Source organism: Sinohyriopsis cumingii, chromosome 19 (assembly GCF_028554795.1).
Source record: "Sinohyriopsis cumingii isolate HCF-2022 chromosome 19, ASM2855479v2, whole genome shotgun sequence".
NCBI classification, from domain to species: Eukaryota; Metazoa; Mollusca; class Bivalvia; order Unionida; family Unionidae; genus Sinohyriopsis; species Sinohyriopsis cumingii.
In genome coordinates this window covers 42,329,551-42,344,795 of record NC_142979.1, presented here as the reverse complement: position 1 = coordinate 42,344,795, position 15,245 = coordinate 42,329,551, and the positions used below count along the sequence as shown (strand labels likewise).

General features: G+C 35.4%; 1 protein-coding gene across 1 annotated transcript in view; it reads right to left on the bottom strand.

Moving 5' to 3' along the window:
- The window catches only part of LOC149775573 (twinkle mtDNA helicase-like), a 78,974-nt gene that overhangs the window by 1,744 nt on the left and 61,985 nt on the right, over window positions 1-15,245 (bottom strand). Inside the window, exons 11-13 of the mRNA XM_089943695.1 lie at window positions 12,323-12,437; window positions 8,543-8,725; window positions 2,833-2,958 (exon numbers count right to left, since the gene is read on the bottom strand). Of these exons, the coding sequence (XP_089799821.1) occupies window positions 2,833-2,958; window positions 8,543-8,725; window positions 12,323-12,437 (424 nt within the window). The remainder of the gene's footprint in view (window positions 1-2,832; window positions 2,959-8,542; window positions 8,726-12,322; window positions 12,438-15,245) is intronic.

Here is a 15,245-nt window from a genome sequence, read left to right as displayed (position 1 = left end):
TTACAACTGGGGTTTCTCCAAAGGAATTCCTGCTGTGAGCCAACCGTGGTTGCGCCATATACACAGGAATGATCATACCTCGTTTGTGATACTGACCTTCTGGTTGAGTGGACTAGAAAACAGAGGCCATTGAGTCAATAAATTCATATTGACTAATAGAGGAGTTGCAAGGACCCTCTCTTGCCAAAATCCATGTCCTGTTGGAAACGGACTCTACAAGTTCAATGATCCATAGGACATGGACATGAAGGTGATATACAAGATTTAAATTGTTATAAACTCCAAACCCAGGTGGACAAAGTATTGGGATGGGTGAAGGTTGGATTTTTCCCCATTGAGTAGACAACCAAGATGATTCAGAAGAACAGAAGATCGTTTCTGCCCTTAAGATGAATTGCTTTAGAGGATGTCAACCGGAACAGGGTGACAAAGTAATCCACAATTCTGGAGAACACCCAGGGATCGTATTTAGACCAAAGGGAAGGACTCTAAACCAGTAAACCTTGTCGCAAAAGAAAACCAAAGAAACTTCCATGATTCCAGGTAAGTAGGGACATGAAAGTAGGCATCTGTGAGATCAAGACTGACTGCATACTCATCCTTTCAGAGGAATCATAGAGACTTCACAATCTCCATCTGTAACTTCGACAGAAGACTGAATTTATTTAGCTGATTCAGGTCTAGGATCAGCCTCAACTTGTTGTTGGCTTTTTTTCTAAGGAGCAGTCATGAACAGAGACATTGCTTTTGTATAATCTCCACCACCCATTTGTCGATGAGCGACCATATCTCCTGTTGAACAACAACAAAAATAACTATCTCCCAAACTTTATATCATGTTAATTTAACCATTTTACATAATATGCAGTCTTTTGCTCAGAATCAAAACTTATCTAAGACAGTATATGGAAAACCCCACTTGCCAAGTGCTTTTATAAACTGGATGAGAAATATAACCTCTGGACCTGGAGAGTTAATAAGTGCAAGTAATCTGACACAAGCTATCACATTAACATGTGACGATCTCACTTACTACAGAACCTTTCTAAGACAATGTTAAGATTAAGGTGAGCAAAATCAGAAATTTTGTCTCCAAACTGGTAACGAGTTCAAACTTGTACAAGATTACCTCACTAAAATTGTAAAATTCTTCTCATAATCAGACTCATCCAACATCTTGATAAGAAATGGCTTTAACAAGTTTGATCAAAATCTGATCAAAAGTATTGTTGCTTGACTGTTGACATGGTTTAGATTCTTTGGAGTTGTACATAGTCATTGGTACTAGTAGAGTAAGAACCCAGGAAGAACCTCCAACCCACTGGAAGATACTGGCAAGCTTTCTCACAAACTCGTAGTGATCAAACTGAGACTCAGACTCATGCAGACTGAGGCGAGATGTGTGAGTGATTGGTAAAGGTGCCTTAGACCATTAAACCACTTGGACACCAAGGGCCCCGAGACCACTGACATGCCCAGCTAATTAAATGCAAGGTCACACGGTAAATATACTTTAATTTCACTCAACCAAGATCTTAATGACTGAATGACAAAGGTCTTGTTACCATGTTTAGTAAAAATCCTATCAAAAATGACAAATGCCTCATTACCAAGTTTAGTAAAAATCCTATCAAAAATGACAAAAGCCTCGTCAACAAGTTTAGTAAAAATCCTATCAAAAATGACAAAGGCCTTGTTACCAAGTTTAGTAAAAATCCTATAAAAAATGACAAAGGCCTCGTTATCAAGTTTAGTAAAAATCCTATCAAAAATGACAAAGGCCTCATTATCAAGTTTAGTAAAAATCCTATCAAAAATGACAAAGGCCTTGTCACCAAGTTCAGTAAAAATCCTATCAAAAATGACAAAGACCTCATTACCAAGTTTAGTAAAATTCCTATCAAATATGCAATCTCAAGAGTGGTAAAAAACCTCTGATCCAAGATCACCTCATAAACATGCATCAGTGTCAATCAATAAAAATCATCCAACATCTTGGCAATATTAGCCTATTCACAAATATGATTAATATTAGGTTGGACTACATTTACTTGGATGTCTTTTTCCTGATGGAATCATATTCTGCCACAAGCAAGTGGATACAATTTAAAGTTCTGTTGACATATTTTGCCAAAGTCAACTGAAGTAGGGGTAGGTTTCTTTAACAAAACAAAGAAATCTAAACTAATGTTGACAAAAGCATTTTAGACAGACTTCAGCATTCCTCAGCTACTATCACATTTCAGCCAGTGTTTCCCTTTAGCATCATTTGTGCTTCAGAGACCCCCAATTTTATTTTTACTAAAACCACAGTTTTGATACCAAAGTGTTTTTTTTTAAAAATCAGTCTGACCCTCAGTTCTGACACCAAGGGGATTTTATACTCTCAATTTTGTACCCGTAAGGGATGTACTGTTCAACCAACTGAAACATATCAACAGAACCCGAAAACACATCCACTTGCTTGTGGCAGAATTTGATTCAATCAGAAAAAAATAAAACGAAATAGGTGTCAGTATAATTGGACTAAAGCAATTAGAGTTTGTGCTGCCGAGAGTGAGATATATTCTTTAAAATCTGGCCTCTAGTTCTCCATTCAGTCAACAGAGGTACATGCTACATTACATCATATTTGCTGGCAGCAAGATGTTGCACCCTCCACACAAAAAATATGAGGGTGGATATCTTACATTGTGGCATTAGGACATACAATAAGCTAACTAAACATCAGAAGAAAGAAAATCGATGCTATGCCAACTTGCCTAGTTTTGGCTAGACATAAAGAAAGTGGGAATACAGAAGCAAATGAAGCTTATCTGCATCTAGTGATACCTGAATATACTTAGTGTTTTTTGCCATCAGTCTTTTGTCCTGTAGAATAAGGACATTATCTGCTTCCTGGGTTGCCTTGGCACTGCCAAATATGGAGGCCTGGGTCAGTTCTTCATTGTCTTCTTCCTGGAAGACAAAGATGCTTCATCAAGCCACATACCTGAGATTTAGAGGCATGAGAGGTCTAAAAATCATGAAATCAGTTCTGAAGCTTTAAAAAACCAATTCAACTCATGCATGTACAAAAAATATTACTAAGGGCTAAGCATTAGGTAGAAATTTATGAAGAAATTACAGTTCAAAGGCTATTACACTGCAAGATAGGTTGAAAATAAATACATACAAAAAATCAATTGTACTGCAATTGATATATTTCATAAAAAAGTATCTAACTGTTTCTGAGATATAGTAATTTGAAAGGAAGTAAGTTTTGGAGTCAAATATTTCTTTCATGATACTTACCTGATCATATATTAGGAGAATATGGACAATTTAGCAAATCCAGCCTTCCCAAGCTAAACAAGGGTACAGTGAACAGCACAGTACATACCTGCCTCATGTTTAACAGTCCTCTCTGCAGGAACAAGTACAGTGTGATTGATTATGGAGATTACTGACCAATCGATTGCAAAGATCTAACCTTTGGTCAAGGTTTGTGACCTTGAAGTAAAGTTCTTATTTTAAAAAAAATATTTTCTTTATGCTTACTATGACTACACCTTGACCTTTGCCCTCCAAATTCTACAGACTTTTTCTTCACTCCATGTCCAAGCTATCCACAAAGTTTGGTCTAGATCTGTGAAATAGATCTAATTTTACCATTTTTCTTCCTTCTGTTAGTTTTGTTCTAGATATGTCACAGAAGTAAAGTTACTGTGCAGAAATCATTTTATTTCTATCAGTCACAAAAACCCTGACATTTTCACCTTTTGATTCCAAAATCAATAAGCTTACTTCCTGACCAAAGTATAAGCCATCTACTGAGTTTGGTGAAGGTATGTGCAGTTACACTGAAGCTATTGTGCAGGAAAGAAAAAGTTAACAGACAGACATAGCATAATAGAATTACATCACAATTAATACTTCCAGTTCAGTACCCACGAATGTAGTTCTAGTCTATTTTTAGAACATTTTTTCCTCTCTCATTTTGGTGGTGATAGAAGAGTTTTATTTATGCATTTTTGGTAGGGATTTAAAGGTAACTGTTTATTCTTGATAATATGAGCTCAGGGTGTCTGTATGTATTTTGGCGACAGTGCACTGTGAGTAAAAAGGCCTTGGTGATGATCCGGAAGTGAAATATGTGTTCTGTTTACATGCTGTTATGTTCACAGTCAATCATCTAAAAAAAGAGCAGGTCAACCTTTGACAAGAACTTCACCGTGAAGTCATCTTTGAAGGTATTTTAGACTAACATATGATTTGCGTTGATTGTCACACAGTGGAAAGGTCAGTACTGAGAAATAAATGTAGAGAACATATAATAAAATTAATTGTGTACTATGTCCTGTCAGGGCAGTATTGGAGCAAAGTTTAAATTGGTATAAAATCTTTATTATTAAAGATAGGCACATGAAATTTTAATATGTCATGTATATTGACTTTTAAAATATATGAATGAAATTAAAAGTAAAAAATTAATTTTTATTTTAAAAATTTTAATAAAATTTTAAAAAAATATAAAAAATAATTTAAAAAAACCCTAAAATGCACATATATAATATTTTTGGGAATCATATTAAATGTTATCAGCATGTATGTATTCCTACACCATATAAAAGCTCCAATGTTGGATTTTTGTCACATTTTGTCAGAGAAAATATTTTTGTAGTCAAAACGAGACCTTCATTAAAAATACATGAAGACAAAATTATAATTTGTATTGGCCATTCAGAATATTTATTAGGGGTCCAAGCAGTTTATTTATATGTTTATGATGGGGTCACTTCCTGAGTAACACACATCTGCTTGTATAGCCTTCAGTAATTGTTTATAAACATAGTTATGAGGTATTTAGTGAGCGGACAGCAAAGAAAACTTTATACTAGAACCTACTCAAGTTCTCTACTAAATCATTTTAAACTGTCTGAGAATGAAATACAGGTCAAAGGGATAAAATATGCTTCCCCCAGTTATATTTACCCTTGGATGTAAGAAAAAAGCAAAATGATGTAAGTTGAACACAAAATGCATTCCATTTTATTGTTCAGTTAGGTTAAAATATTGATTGGTGTAGTGCGGCATTGTGGCCTATATGATGTTATGGGAATTCTAATGATCCATCTTGCTTTATGCATTATTAATTGCTAATACTATTTGTTAACTGACACTCTAAAGATTACATAAGAAGCATTCAAACAAATTATTTGAATTTAACTTTGTACATGGTTACATATCCCATATGTATAAACATCCATCCATTTTAGAATGTTTGGGATCAGAAGTTCACATTCAGTACATCATATAGGCTGACACTGTACCTATAGTGAATCTGTAAGGCACTTTTATGGCTATGTGCACTGAAAATATCCCAAAATGTTATTTTCATCATGAATATGCCTATGTATGGTAACATATTTCAATTTAGTACTTTGACAGAGTGCGGTATTGAAACATCAGCTGATATCTGATTCCATTCAATCAATGAGCTTAATAATTGGTAACCAACACTCTTAAAAATACCATATAAATGTTCAAATAGATCATTTGAATTATGTTTGCACATTTGATCTTAACAAGTACATTGTATATGTCCCACATATGCAAATTTCCATCCTTGTTTACAAGTTTTGGGGATCAGAATTTCACATTTAGCTGATGATATAGGATTTATTGGTACCTATAGTTGATTTGTATGACCACATTTGGCTGTATTCACTTGCAATATCCAAAATTGTTATTTCCCTCATGAATAAGATTGTTTATAGTAACACATTCTAATTTATTACATTGTCACTTGACTTTCCTGTATACTGGTATGTAATAATGTTTGCACCAATGATCAAACCTCACCGCCCCAACATTTCCTTAAACTTTATGATACATAGTCTACCTGATTAGTTATTTAACTTGTAAATGGCTAAATGTGCTTCTTGAAACCTTATATATTTTTAGGATGAATTTAACACTTTAAAACATGGCCATTGCTTCACATTTCTGAGTGTCACTCTGTCAAGTTTAATATTTTCCCCCATGCTTGCAACCTTAATGTTAATTTGAAATCACCATATCTAACACATTTTAACTTCATTTTCATAGATCTTACTGTTTTCTAGAATTAAGTGAAACATATTGTATCTTTTCAGGTCTAGCCTGGTATCTGGAACAAAGTGTTAGAGTTGGATCAGCTTGGAAGCTATCCAGTAGTCTGGTGGTAACAGCATGGTTTCATAAGGGCATGTACAGTGTACTGCCATAAGTGACCAAGATTAGTTCATATCACCACACTGATATATGGCACCTCAAAGACATGGCTTAGGTTTTCACGAGAGAGATCAGCACCATTTTTCAGTAAGGTAGAACCTCCCTAGAAACTATTTTCCTATCCCATTGCCACCTTTTGTTGTTATCGACATTGAAATGGAATGCATTTTTGCTATAAAACATGGTAGTGGTCCCATTAGAACTTTAAATCTGAATGTGCTATTAGTTATTGAAACAACTGCCTAAGTACCTGACACAATAAATGTGGAACATAGTACCTGTCAGTGTTTCTTTAGTGTGTACACCTATATGCATCTGGACAGGCATATTGCGGTTTGCTGCCAAAATCACTGTGAGCTATGATGCTTCACTACCCCTGGGGAAAATGTTATCAGTTATACAGACCCAAACTACCATTTGTTTTAAATATCATTCATTAGTCAACTTTTCTGTCTAAAATTTGTCAAACTGTGTTTTAAAACTTGTAGGAAAATTTAAGTTTTCAATAAAATTTAGTTTTCAAAATTTAAATGTTTATTTAATTTGCCATTAAAATTGAATTTATCAATATTTGTAACTTTCAAACATATTTTCAGACAGGGCTTATCTTGTATCACAATTATGTTTTTACTGCATTGAAAAATTCCTATAGTTAAGGAAGATATAGCAAATTTAGTTTTGGTTTCTCAAGAGCACTTGGACCAGAACTTGCACCCTGTGGAACACCAGCACTACATACTTTCTGACAGGTGTCACATGTTTTGTTTGCAAGGAAATTCAAAAAGACTTCATATATAAAGTTGAAATAGGTATAGCATGCAAATATAAAAGTTTGAGTAAAATTGGCGTAAAACATCGAGCCTGTCAGGAATTACATCACAATTAATACTTCCAGTTCAGTACCCACGAATGTAGTTCTAGTCTATTTTTAGAACATTTTTTCCTCTCTCATTTTGGTGGTGATAGAAGAGTTTTATTTATGCATTTTTGGTAGGGATTTAAAGGTAACTGTTTATTCTTGATAATATGAGCTCAGGGTGTTGTTGTCTGTATGCATTTTGGCAACAGTGCACAGTGAGTAATAAGGTCTTGGTGATGATCCGGAAGTGAAATATGTGTTCTGTTTACATGCTGTTATGTTCACAGTCAATCATCTGAAAAAAGAGCAGGTCAACCTTTGACAAGAACTTCACCGTGAAGTCATCTTTGAAGGTATTTTAGACTAACATATGATTTGCATTGATTGTCACACAGTGGAAAGGTCAGTACTGAGAAATAAATGTAGAGAACATATAGTAAAATTAATTGTGTACTATGTCCAATAGGCTTTGCCAAAATGGTGGACATAAAAAGTGCTAGTCATATCCTTCAACCTGTTTAGCAACAAGTGCTAAAAAGTCATCTGCTTGATGAAACAGAAGTCAGATGAGAGTGGTCCCTTTTGACACAGGTCTGGTTCCAAATCCCATCAATCAACAGTTACTACTGGAATGGAAGTGAATGCTCTTTCGGGGATGTAACTGTAGGGAGGGTGTTTTATGATTGAGCAAGTATTACTGAGCACACATTTAACCTCAAACATTAACTTCTTCAAATACATATAGAATCTATGTTGGGGTTTGGACCGAGACAAGGAAATCCCAGTCAAGGGGTTATATTATTTGTCTCCCCACGAGGCTTGCCTGCGTGAGGAGACATATAATGTAACCCCGTGACTGGGATTTCCTTGTCTCTGTCCAAACTCCAACATAGATTATTTTTCTCACCCAATATTTTCCTTTAAAGTAAAAAGAATTCTTCACTAGTGTTCAAGTCCAATGTTTACATGTGGCGCACGAATATAAATATGTTAATGAGGGCTGTGGTGTGACCGTTATGTCCGAAGTACACAGTTTATACGCATGAGCAAAGAAAAATAACAACATAAAACGTTGCATAGTAATGAGGTATTATCACATTTAATATATGGATGTTATATGAAATTGACAATAAATAATTAATATTTATTACAAGAAACTGTTCAATTTCATCAGTTCCATTTTTGAAAAGTTATATTGTAAATAATATGACCTTTATATAGAGACCATCTGCCTAACAGACCACTTTCGGTTGATCCCATAATTGGTTTCTATATACAGGATATATTTTATACAGCTTTCAAAACCTCTCACACATAATCAAAATATCAGACATGTCACTTGTGAAAAAAGGTTATACCAAGAAATGCTTCACAAGTCAGACAAAACCAGCAACAAAAACTACAGACTTTGTCTAGGCAAGCACAAACCTTTCTTGGGTGGATGACGAGTGTAACATGGCAGTTCATGGAAGTTGCAAATCTTCTAAAGGCTGAAAGTGTGAGATCCTGCTGATGAAACCTGTCGGCTTTCCTATCTATCCCCATCATGAACTGCAGGTTGTCAACAACCACATGGGCTATGTCATATGCATACACTGCATGCTTCATTGTCTGAAGAAAAGAGATAACAGTATAACATGGCAAAACAAGAATATTATGAAGAGCTGTATCTCATCTAAGTAGTTCACTGAGATTTACTTTTGAGCTTGTCTAACTTGAATGTTCCTATGCAGTTTCATGACTACCAGCAATAGTGTTTGAAAAGTAAATGCAAAATCATTCACACAAGACCTATATACAGTTGTTGAAAACAATGGTACAGCTGCTTTATGACTGATATTTGCTTTCCAAGCAGGACAAAAAGAATATGCATTCACATTTTAACATTTATACACCTGACTTTCAATACAAAAAAACCCACAACTATTTGTGATGGGTGCATTGCAAAAGGCCCCAATCACAACAAATCTACTAAAGTGAGCTTTAAACAGAAGAATGTGTTGAGAAATCAAAGTTAGGAAAATGGGCAATCAGTGGACACATCTATTCAAAATAATGGCATGGACATCTGAAATCCACCTCTGTTAAGGTCTCATGAATGCAGGGCTTTCCTTATCAACCAGAAGCCAGGTAAATCAGCTGGAAGCCAGATGAGTTACCTGGCTTCTGTTGCTTTACACTTGGCTACATTAAAAAAAAAAACTGTATTTCCATTGGGGTAGGTCCCCAAAACACCCCACCTACTTTGGCACCTCACCCTACAACTTTAATGGAAGGCCCTGGAATAGAAAGGTTTATGATATACTTTGGTGTAATATATTATATTCCTTAGCAACATCATGCTGTGAAAATGACAGCAGGATGGCAAACAGACGCTATAATTCTTGCAAAACAGGGGATATAATTCTTGTACGTACTCAGAACTGAATTCGTTCAAAGTCTTGTCAGTATAAAGTTGCATGTCAAATTTGGTTGAAATTCAACAATGCTCAAGTAATGCTGCAGAAAGCAAACTCAGGTGGACAGGAAATCAGAGGGTATAACTTCTAATAAAATGATGCCTGGGAATGAACTCATCAGTGTCCCATCAAGCCAAAGCCCTATACCAAATTTAGTTTGAAAGCCATCAAACTTTGGTTAAAAAAAAAGTTAGTCAAAACACCAAGTTAGAAGGGCAGACAACTAGGAGCATAACTCTTGTGGAATATTGGAAGCTGAACTTGTACAAAGTCTCACTAAAATAAAGTCCCATAATAAATTTCATTAAAATTCAACAAACCTTGGTACAGTTACAATGGGATGGGCAATCAGGGGACATAACTCCAAAAAATGACGTAGTATTGCATGGAGGCAACTTATTCAAGGTCTTACCAATATAAAACTACCTACCAAATTTCGCTGAAATCCAAGAAGACATGGCAAGGTTACGCTGTGGTCACAAGTCAGGAGGAAAGGCAATCAGGGGCATAACTCATCTAGATGAGGTAATGGAACTCAGGATGATGAATTTATGCAAAGTCTCAGGTAATGGAACTCAGGATGATGAATTTATGCAAAGTCTCAGGTAATGGAACTCAGGATGATGAATTTATGCAAAGTCTCAGGTAATGGAACTCAGGATGATGAATTTATGCAAAGTCTCAGGTAATGGAACTCAGGATGATGAATTTACGCAAGGTCTCAGGTAATGGAACTCAGGATGATGAATTTATTGAAAGTCTCAGGTAATGGAACTCAGGATGACGAATTTATGCAAAGTCTCAGGTAATGGAACTCAGGATGATGAATTTATGCAAAGTCTCAGGTAATGGAACTCAGGATGATGAATTTATGCAAAGTCTCATAAATATTTAGCTACATACGAAATTTGGCTGACCTACAATTCTTGGGAAAGTTAAGCTGCAAAAGCAAAATTTTGGGCGATCGACTTAAAATAGAACTCTTTTTTTGATTTCATCAATATAATGCTATATAAAATCTTAATAAATTATTAAATATTAATAATTAAGAGCAATAAATCCTGGTAAAGTTATCTTTTGACATCATATTGTCACAAACAGATGGATTACTATAGGGCTCTGCCAGCTTTATAAAGTGTGGCCCTAATTATAAATAATGTACAAAAATCCTAAAGAAAGCAGATCACTCAGTTCCCAATTTAGTTGTATCATCCAAAGGAAGTTTTCACTTTGAATCTAATATCTTTGATGGATAACTCAACTCTTCTCTGATTCTGCCAAGATACACAACAAGTTTGGTCCAATCCATAATTTATATTCTTTTTAAATTACTAAACTGATTATCAACTTATAATCATTGAAAAAACAGCTAAATACAAAGTCCACTCAAACTTCATTTGTATATAAACAAGTCCGACACAGTATCCATTCATGCAAAACTGCAAACTGAACTGAGATTTGATCCCATGGTCTAGTTTTCATACTTGTTCACAATAACATGAATATGCTGACAGTCATATCCGCTTCACGATTCTCATTCAGGACTACTGCATATCCAAAAGTGTTTTATTGCCCCCCCCCCCCCCCCGGTCAATACCACTATTCTTTAGAAAGAGGTAGTGATAAAAAATCTGTTAAATGGCCATTTTGGACTGCCATGTTGGAGGTCAGATCAGCATCAATTTAATTCAAAACCAACTAAATACTGTTAGCATTCAATAATAACAAAAAAATTCCTGCAGTCAAATACTCTGCTCCCATCTTCGCCGTGTCATTGAAGGTAGTCTGAGATACCAATTACTATGTCACAGGTTACAATTTATTCTGAATGACCATAACATTTTAGAAAGAAGACAAGAGTGAGATAAGGAACAAAGTAAAATGAGTAATACGCATTGTAAATTATATATGCCCACCCAGCGTTTAATAGTCCTCCGTGTAGGGAATAATATGGTTTGGTTGACTGGAGATTACTTACCAAGGGGTCTCAATGACTTAACTAAACTTAATGAGAAGAAACCATTATTTTAATATTTGACTTACTATAACTGTAACCACTGACCTTTACACTCCATGACCTTTGGTTTCTTTTATTACCATAAGTGCAGATCATAAAAAAATTTGGTCAATAAATTTGCTTTAGAATAAAATTTATTCTGCAAAAACCCCATTTTCTTTGAAAGACAATTTTCTGAACTTTCACTTTAAGATCCCCATTCCAAAAGTTAAACCAAAGCTTTTCACAAACTCAGTAAAGCTGCAGAAGTTGGTAACTAGATGTTGAGGAACATCGAGATGAAGCCATTTTTGTCCTTTCAACCACAATAACCTTAATCTCTTACCCCCAAACTGATAAGGTTTTACCCCAAGTGCAAGCTACCCACAAAGTTTGGAAACTAGATGATGGACAAATTTAAATTAAATTACTACTGTACTAAAACAAAACTGGTAACAGATGGACAGGCGCTATCATAATATGTTCTGCCTTATGGAGGGTGTATAAAGAGTAACAGATGAAAAAATGTGTGCATTTGCATGTGTGTGTGCATGCATGTGATTTGGATTTTTAATGTAGCTTTAAAAAAGATCAGTCATATTGCTACAATGTCTGCAAAGTGGCAGTTTATAGTGATGTCTAGCACTGAGGCATCATGCAACAGACATGTAGCATGATGCCTCTCCCCAGTCACAATATCCTGACACAAGGCCCACCAGTCCTGAAAAAATATTCAACTTTGTCATTACTTACCTCAAGAACAGTATCATGGTTTTCTTGTCCAAAGAAAGTCATAAAATATATTGGAAGCTCAGCAAATTTGTCTGCATAATATTCAAACTCATCCATATGCTTGGTTAGGTCTTTCCTACAAAAGTAAGATTGAAGATTCTGGTAGAACAAGCATGCACAGATTCTTTGCTATAGAAATCGGAATACATTTTTAATTTGCCTTTAACCGTTTGAAAATGCCTTTGTAAAATATCACGTGATGTCACACAAGTGATGGTAACAGTTACCACATATACTCACTTATAAGTAGTGTCCAAATGCAAACTGAACAGACCCAGATCTGTAGTCACATAATGTAATGGCAGATCTAGGTCTATGCAGTGTTCAGGAGTAATCCATTGAACAAATAATAAACACTGATCTGCCACTGCATTATAAACAAATCAAGTCAATATTGATTGCAGTTGGACTCAACTTTTAAGTGAGTGAATATGGTAAGTGACCATATGCAGTGTGGTCCTGAGCCTGGAAATTTCTATGGGTTAAATATGACCCACTTTGTAAAATAGGTTTTAAAAAATCTATTTCAGGGGATCATGCAAACACTTCATGTACAAATCTTAGAGTGATATCTTCTCTGTACGTAAATTGTGTGTTTGTGTGTGCCTGTACATTATGTACATATTTGTGTGGATGTAAAATATGTATTGCAAAAACTTAAGATTAAGACTGTATTTGTGAAAACCAGAAGTAAATGGGTAATTGCCCTGATATGATATGACAAATGGTAGAATTCACAGCCCCATCCAGATGAGACAGCCCCTCACCAGTGTTAATGAATCCAGGTTTACAGTGTGCCCAGGCTCTTAGCTAAACACAAAAACCTAACAGAGAATGTACAAAATTAGCTCCCTTAGCCCCTCTTAAGGTAGTGGGTACTATGAAAACCCCTCTGTTGCCTAGGATCTATGAAGAATGAATAGCTGCAGTGCAGCAAGTCTGTACATATGTTTATGCCTTTGTACGTGTCGATGCCGTGAGCTAAAAACCAGAAGGAAAGACAAGAGTAATACTATATTTTCTTACTGCATTTTTGGCTGGATCTAACAAAATTATAAAAAAATAGTACCAGAAATAATATCCCTTTCGTACTTTATCACCATGTCGGAAGTTTAGTGTGATTCCATTAAATGTTGCATGAACAGATGGGCAGTACCAAGTACAGATGAACAGACAGACGAGGGCTGGGTGTGTGTGTGTGTGTGTGATTTGGATTTTTAATATAGCTTTAAAACATTTTTAGTCATATCGCTAAAATATCTGCAGTGTGGCAGTTTATAGTGATGTCTAGCACTGGGGAATCATGCCACAGACATGTAGCATCATGTCCCACTCAGTCACATTATCCTGACACCAAGCTGACCAGTCCTAACACTAACCTCTTAATGCTGAGTGCCAAGCAAGGCAGTTGTTATTACCATTAGTATAAGTCTCTGGCATGACTCGGCTGGGGATCGAACCCACAACCTCCCTCGTATGAGGCAGATGCTCTAACCACTAGGCCACCGGAGCGGTCACGAGGCCTAGGAACACAAGGAGGTCATCAAACCTTGACTCTTTCTTTGACAAGTTTGGCTACAAGTTATGAAAGGTACTGTCACACAATTTCAATCATGACCAAGAAAAAATATCAAAATTACTTAACTTGTATAATATACATCAAATGAAATTAATAATCTTATGTAATCCTCAACTTATTAATGCAACAAACTACTACTGATATAGATATGCATGTTCACTGGAATCAACATACACACATATGGTATTATATACACTCAGGATTTATCTACCAACTGTAAAATGCCCAAGTCATATACTTAAAGTGTCCTAGTTTCTGAAACAAAAGTGTAATTAAAACTTGTACACGAGTATTGACCTCAGCAACTACATTGCAACAGACGCTGAAGTGCCTAAGGACTTTTGGAAACAGTTCATAGTAACCTCTAAACCAGGCAACTAGTTCACTTCCTCAACCAAGTTTGGGAGTAGACAATTAGTTCTCATGGTTAAAGAGGGATACACAACAAAAAATCAAATCATTTTCAAAATGATGGTGGAAAGAAAAGTAGAAATAATCCCTATTGTAATTACAACATAGTCTTATAACTATGGCTTTGTAATTCATGCATAGTAAATAGTAGTGGATTTGGTTGAAATTGCAAAACCCTCCATCCCTACAACTTACATAGTTCTGTTCCAAAGTCAGTATTTATGTAGCCTAACGATGCAGTACAATTCAACTGGCCCTTATATATATACAAGTAACTGATGCTAATACCTGCATTTCTGGACACATTTTAAGAAATCAAAAGCATTCATGTTATTTCAGTGCTATACAGTTTAGCCATGGGGGGGGGGTATTGACTATAAATGTCCCTTATCCGTACAAAACGAATGTCCATCAGCAGAGTTCACAATTTATTCATCACAAAATTGTCTGGGGTGGTCAAATATGATTGTTAAATACTTGGTTCAAATACAATTTTTAAAAAACAATCACATTATAGAACAATAAAAAAGTCCATGTTTTTTTAAGCTATTTACTAGCATACGATAATGTGACAAAAGACATGTATTCCTTACATGACTGAGAATGATCCGAAGGTTTTCAGGAGTTGTTGGCTGTTTGAATTTAACATAATTTCTCAAGTCCACTCAATATTTTCTCAATCGTCAAGTCTGTTTCACGTTTACTGGCCCTATTAATAAGTATCTTGCCCAAGCGTTGGTATCACTCTCAAAGTTTCCGTGCTTATTATGTCAATAGCATAGCTAATAAATTGTAGGCTTCACTGTCAGTACTTTCTATTTTTATGACAAAGCTCTCTAATACATCAGTTATAATGTAAGATTAATTATTCCACTTTAGTTACAGATTTTAGAT